Source organism: Nanorana parkeri, unplaced genomic scaffold, assembly GCF_000935625.1.
Source record: "Nanorana parkeri isolate BGI_ZX_2015 unplaced genomic scaffold, ASM93562v1 scaffold1093, whole genome shotgun sequence".
In the NCBI taxonomy this organism is placed as follows: Eukaryota; Metazoa; Chordata; class Amphibia; order Anura; family Dicroglossidae; genus Nanorana; species Nanorana parkeri.
Genome location: NW_017307361.1, coordinates 94,939 through 101,575, shown reverse-complemented (window position 1 = coordinate 101,575; position 6,637 = coordinate 94,939). Strand labels below are relative to the sequence as shown.

Sequence of the window (6,637 nt, the reverse complement as noted above, 5' to 3'; positions counted from 1 at the left end):
CCTGAAGGACAAAGTGCAGGGGCAAGGGGGGGGGGGGTTAGTCGGCTGACAGCAGTCTCTCCTCCTTGCCCTTGATGACTGATCCTGTGGACTGAAGATCTAAAGAAAACCATCCCGACTTGGAGGAGAGGTGGTGTGCCTGCTCTGAGTCATTCAGCTGTGTGCGTGTAACCTGAGATCCAGCTTTTAGGTCTATAGTCACAGCTTAAAAGTAAATAAGCGATCTAAAACCCTGGGGTACCAGACTCACCTGACTGCTGGCTGGGAAATCATAAATGCTTTTAATTTCCTATGAGGTGAACTTGATGTGACCTACAAAGTGTCTACATACAGTAATGGTGTGTGAGTATAAACACCATGTGATGACTGCAAGTACCTATATTAGTCCTTAGAATGATTCCCACATCCCTGTAAGGCTTTTTAGGGATGTGGGAAGATTAGTATGTATTGCTAGGTAGGAGTGAGTCAGGTAAACTGTTGCTTTAGGCCTACAAGGCAAATCACAGGTTTACTTAAAGGAGAACTATGGTGTCAGGGCTTTCCCCCATAGTTCTCCTATGGGTCAAACTAGTGTCCTCCCGTCACCCGAAGCTCAGTATATAGAGAGCTACAGATCACGCTACACTGAGACGCCGCAGCCAGGACAGATCCCGACTTTACTATCGAGATCCACCCACCTGTGGGATTGACAGCTGGCTCTTCCTATCTAAAGGCAGAGCCAGCTGTACCCGCCCCCTCCCCTGTCCGTTCCGCCAGTCAGCGCTGGAGGATCGGAGCGGGGAGGAGGGAATCCCTGCAGGGAGCTGTGAGTGACAGTCACGGCTCTCTGCAGGGATAGATCGAGAAGTGAGCAAGGGACGTTATGTGCTCGCTCATCTATTGAGCCGACCTGTGACAGTTTAATTGTCACAGGTCGGCTAGAACTATGAGGCTGAGTGATTTTCTCTCGCCTCATAGTTCTCCTTTAACCTTGTCCCCTTTTTTCAGCTGTCAAACTTCACAGCTTCTACTGCTCTCCGAGGCTGTGACAGTATAGTGACAAGGAGCAGAGCTTGGCAGCAGAAGTGGGCAGAGCCTAATCTTGACTTGGAGAAAAGTCAAGCTCCTGTGTACAGCTTGTGTTTAACATCCAAGTGGCCCCACAGGGACACAAGATACACTTGAAGAATAATATAGTACAGTATAGTAAAGTACGTACAGGCACCAGAAACCTATTCAGCACTGTTGTTAGTGCTTTGGCACTGTTTAGATTGGGTCAGGCTCACTTTAATAAATATGACTAATATATTTATAGAAAAAGGAATTGCACTGCGGATCCTAGATTCACACAGCTGGAATATCACCTTATTATAATGTTGGCTCAATGTTTCATTTTTACTGCATTTTGAACTTCTTTTGTTTATTTCATCTAAATTTTTCCTTTTTTTTTGTATATTCAGCACCTGGACTAAATACTTTGCTATGTAACAAATGTCTAAGTTTTAGGCTTCATTAATTACAATGTCTGCCTTGTGTGCCCAGGAAATGAAACAAGAAGAGGAAAGGAGGAAAGTTCAAGAAAAAAAAGAACTTCAAAAACGACTGGCAGAGGAACAGCACAGGGAATGGGTGCGGAAAAAACAAGAGCAGGTAAACATTTGGATCTTGCATTTTGCGGTTGTTTCTGTTGATGTGTCAGTGCCAAGGATTACCATGCCTGGGATCATTCATACATAGGTTTTCTCCACCTTTTTTATCTTCTCGCTTTCATTTTTTGTTTTTTAAAGAGACACCAACACTTGCCCATTAGCAATGAACCAACCACCCGATAAAATATACTCGCCAATCCATGCTCCTCTTTCCCTTTCTGATCCCTCGCTCTTGGGCCTGCTTTGTAAGTGATGCTCTGTTGCTAGCTTTCGTAGAAGCTCCCTCGCTGCCACAAACATGCAAAATCTAAATTGCCGGTCAGAGAGTGTCAGAGAGTGCCACAAAAAATTGTTCAGCGCCTCGGCCCTCTCCTTGTCACTTGTGAGTAACTTCCCGTTTTCGTCCTTTATTGGGCCTATCTACTCCTTTCTTACCTTTTTTACTGTTAATATATTGGTAGAATTTTTTAGGGTTTTTTTACTATCTGCGGCAATATGCTTTTCGCATTCTATTTTAGCTTCCCGGATTACTAGTTTGCATTTTTTGTTACATTCCTTGTATTTAAGGAACACCAATGCCGTCCCTTCATTCTTATATTTTATAAATGCCATTCTCTTTGCCTTAACATGTAGTTTTACAGTTTTATTTAGCCATATCGGTTTAGTCTTTGATCTTTTGTTTTTGTTACCCAATGGTATACACTTTGAAATGGCAATATGTAATGTGTTCCTGAAGCAGTCCCACATTTGGTCTGAGTTTAGGTTGTGAAATGAGTTATCCCATTTTATTTCCCCCACTAGTTTGCGCAACTTATCGAAGTTTGCCCTTCTGAAATTAAGGGTTCTTGTCCGTCCCGCCCTCTTTCCTTTCCTGTATTTAATATTGAAAGTAATCACATTGTGATCACTACTACCCAGTGTCTCCCCAATTACAATATCCTCGATTAATTCCCCATTATTAAATCTAGGATGGCATTTTTCCTAGTTGTCTGGGTAATTGAAGTCGCCCATCACGACTACATTGCCCTCCCTCCCAGCTATTTCTATTTGGGAGTGTAGATTTGCTTCCCCCTCCTCCCCTATATTCGGAGGCTTATAGCAAATACCCACAATAAGTTTACGGCTAGGGTCCGCCATATCGAGCTCTCCACTGTTTGACGTAATATCGTCCCTTATATGCATATTTAGATAGTTTTTAACGTAAATGCAAACCCCCCACCCCCTTCTCCCACATCTGTCCCTCCTGAATAGGTTATACCCCTCTATATTAGTAGCCCAATCATGTGTGCCGTCTAGCCAGGTCTCCGATATACCCACTATATCGAAGTCCTCTTCGAGTATCATAATTTCAAGCTCTTCTAATTTATTTACTAGACTTCTAGCGTTGGTCCCCAACGCTCAGAGTGAAACTGAGCTTTTTATTCTGAGTCTGATGAAGGGGACCCTGCGCGGCCCCAAAAGCGCTTGTTATTCTGAGTGACATTTATCAAATAAATGGATTTGCACTGACTCGGTTGTCGCTGGAATGCTGGTGACCTTTACATTCATTTTCGTCACAAAGGTCATAAAGCCAATGCTTTGGGGGCCACACATAATTGATTTTTTCCCTTCGTCATTGTGTCACCGTGAGGAAGGGACTCCTGCGGGGCCCTGTACGTTGACTGTATGACCTAGGTGACGTTATGAAAATAGAATCGCGCTGACTCTCATCTTTAATGGAGTGCTGGTGGCTTTTTTTCTTACACTGATTCTGCATGGTGCCATCTTCTGCATCACCTTGCTACATTGAACACAAAACTGTATGGAGTGTAGCCTAGAACTGTACCTCTCAAAGGAGTGTCGGTGTGACATGGCCTTAACGGTGCAGAATTTTTGCAGTGCTCAGGCCTGAGTGGCCAATCATCAGGTCCAAAAGCTGTCACGTGGCTGCAGTGAGCACCCCAGAGAGTGCTTTCAGGAACTCAAACAAAGTGAATCTTATGGACAATGCCTCTAATCTCTCTCATGGTGCAGTTTGATGTAGCTGTGGGGTCGTGGAACTTTAATGTTGCTTCTTCATTGGACATCATTATCTGGGTGCACAGAGAGCTCAGTAATGTGAAACTTCTTTTTATATCTTGTGTTTCTGTTATTTTGTCCATCCCTGTAAAAATGTAGTTATATTAAACCCTGCGAACCCCCTATATTATATATCTGTGTGTTCTAATGTGGTATAGCCAATTAACTTTCCACCCACATTTTTCCAATGCAGTAAAATACTTTGGGCCTGCAGTACAACAATTACAACAATTTATTTTATTTTTATTTATTTTAAATTTTTAGGTTTAAGATGTTAAGTGAAAAAGGTACTATTATCAGGAAGCACAATAGTGATCTAAGCTGAGGAAGCTTAGGAGATGGCCTTCAGACACAGCTGGCCGTGCAATCACTCAGGGTTTGTTCACACCAATTGTAGTGCTTTCCAGATCGGTAGCTGCTGGAACGCACCGCAATCGCTCACAAAACCTCCCTCTGCGTTCTGGGGCGGGAAGGGCCGTGGTGGTGCATTGAAGTAAATGGCACCGCAGCCACACACCCCCGGCCACAGTGTGATCGGACGCGTGGCAAAACATTGCCTGCGTTCCGTTCCGCTGCAAATGCAAAAAATAGAGCAAGCTATTTTTAAAAATTTTTTATTATAATGGAGCATGCTCTATTTTTTGCTTTGCAGTGGAATGGAACGCAGGCAATATTTTGCCACGGGGTCCGATTGTACTTTGGAGTCACAGGCAGAAATAAAAGCCTCGAATAAATTTTAACTTTTTCCTACTCTATCCAAAACTTAAAAAAAAAAGTAACTTATACATTATACATGATTTATATAGAGCCAACAGTTTGTGCAGTGCTTTACAACATACAGGGAGACAGTACAGTTACAATAAAAACCAAGACAAGATGGTTAGAACTATATTTTCAGATCACACTGGACTGAAACACAGGCACTGATGTGCAACGTGTTCTGTGGAGGGTGATCGCACCGTGGGGGGGAGGGCATGGCTGCGGTGCCATTGACTTCAATGCACTGTCACGCCCCCTCTCACCCCAGAACGCAGGGGGAAGTTTTGTGTCCAGCAGCTCCAGCTCTGGAACGCACCGCAATTGCTGTGAACAAGCCCAAAGTCACTTAAGTTCCCTATGTTACAATCCCTGAACCAAATGCCTAGGCACATAGTCACATGGCCAGCCAATGCAGGCATAGTTATTAAAGGGCTTTTTTTTTTTTTAACCATTTTTATTATATCTTTGGGACAAGATGGTTGGGATTGTGTGTGTGGTTGGTTACTATGCATCACCTTATATGTTTTCACATACAGAGTTTTTACATGATTATAAGAATAGTATTTATCTCCCACGTTGGGAGCTGTGCTGCGCGTGTTCAAACACAACCCTGGTATGTAAAGGTGTGACCACGTTATAAGTCAGGCCCAACCTGTCATGTGTTTGTGGAAACAATAGGATTGATGTGTGTGCCAGATGTAGGCTCAGAATAGTAATCGAGTTATGCGTTAACTTTAATCATTGTTAGATGATGGACTCATTGTCACAGACAATTTATAAAAATACTTGCTTTATAAACAGTTTGGGTTGTACCAAATTTTTAAAGGGCCATTCTTGCTAGAATAGGTAAATCGCATATTTAAAAGAGAACTATGGCTAAACGTTCTTTGGCTATAGTTTTCTCTTGTGTCACACGAGTACATTTCCTAATGTACTCCTGTGACCCAAAGTCAGCATATAGCAGCTACTGCCCGCTATATGCTGATAGTGCAGAACTGTGCTGCAGCTGCGAAAGATTCTGACAATATTTTCGGGATTGACAGCTGGCTCTACCTGTCTCAGGTGTGTGAAATTAACGCTCAATTTTGACTGTAGTGATGGAAGAAATCGAAGGAGCAGGATGGAATGTGGTTATTGTTTGGGGTAACTCATTCATTCCAAAATTGAATGTTGAAATTAAAAAATGTCTATGCAAGGCTTCACTGTTGGGAAAAGTCAGTGTGCCAGACCAGCCGATGTTTGCTGGTGAACTTTGTGAACCAGTGCCAGAAAGCAAAGGCAAAAGTGTATGGACTTATCTTTAACAGTTGATGGATTCCATTTTGGAAAGTATGATTAAAGTATATGTGAAGTTAAACCAAGAAAAGTACGCTATCATGTTTAAAAGAAAAAACAAAAAAAAACTTTTTAATGGTCTGATAAACCATATTTGACTAAAAATAATTGTTTGTATACCTTATTATAGGTTTAAAGGCTTAATTCACCTTTGGGACAATGCTTCATGTTACACCCTTATGTAGGGTGTAATATAAAACATGGACTCATTCCATTTAGCATCAGTGCCATGACTTTCCTGCACTTGTGGTCTGGTCATGGGGCTTGGATGTGAATGATGAGGAGCCTGTGCATTACACCTGCTGCGCACTGGCCATGATTGCAAGGTCAATTTTATTGACATTAAGGGATATCTGATCCCAATAAAAAATGTTATATATATATATTGCAGATTTCCCGTTTTTAGATGTGTTGGCTGCATTGATTTACATTTGTACAGCTAAATACATTTTCTGCACGTGCAAAAAAATGACATGTTTAAAAAGGGGTTCCTGCAGTAGTCTTGGCCTGCCGCTCCTTTCCTGCGCCGTCATCTTCAAATATCCTGCGCTTGCAGCCTTTTCCAGGTCTTTGTGATTTGGCAGAAACCTGTGGGGAATTCCCGAGCATGCACACACACCTTGCTGGTTTCTGGCATCTGGGACCTTGTAGATACCTGCACAATGCGTGCGCATCTCTGCCTGTTGGCAATTACCTGCCAGAAAGTTTGCCTGCGCATGTGTGAATTCTTGCCTCTGGGATATGTGATATGGACATCCCAGGAGGCAGCAAGGGGAACCTATTCCAGGCGAGGAAGGAAAGGGCTGCAGCACAACGGTTAAAAAAAAACCATTCAAAAACATGAGTTCTCCAATGGT

General features: G+C 42.7%; 1 protein-coding gene across 1 annotated transcript in view; it reads left to right on the top strand.

Moving 5' to 3' along the window:
* LOC108796330 (coiled-coil domain-containing protein 34-like) overlaps positions 1 to 6,637 on the top strand; it is a 36,858-nt gene that overhangs the window by 4,782 nt on the left and 25,439 nt on the right. Inside the window, exon 3 of the mRNA XM_018567789.1 lies at positions 1,522 to 1,629. Within this exon, the coding sequence (XP_018423291.1) occupies positions 1,522 to 1,629 (108 nt within the window). The remainder of the gene's footprint in view (positions 1 to 1,521; positions 1,630 to 6,637) is intronic.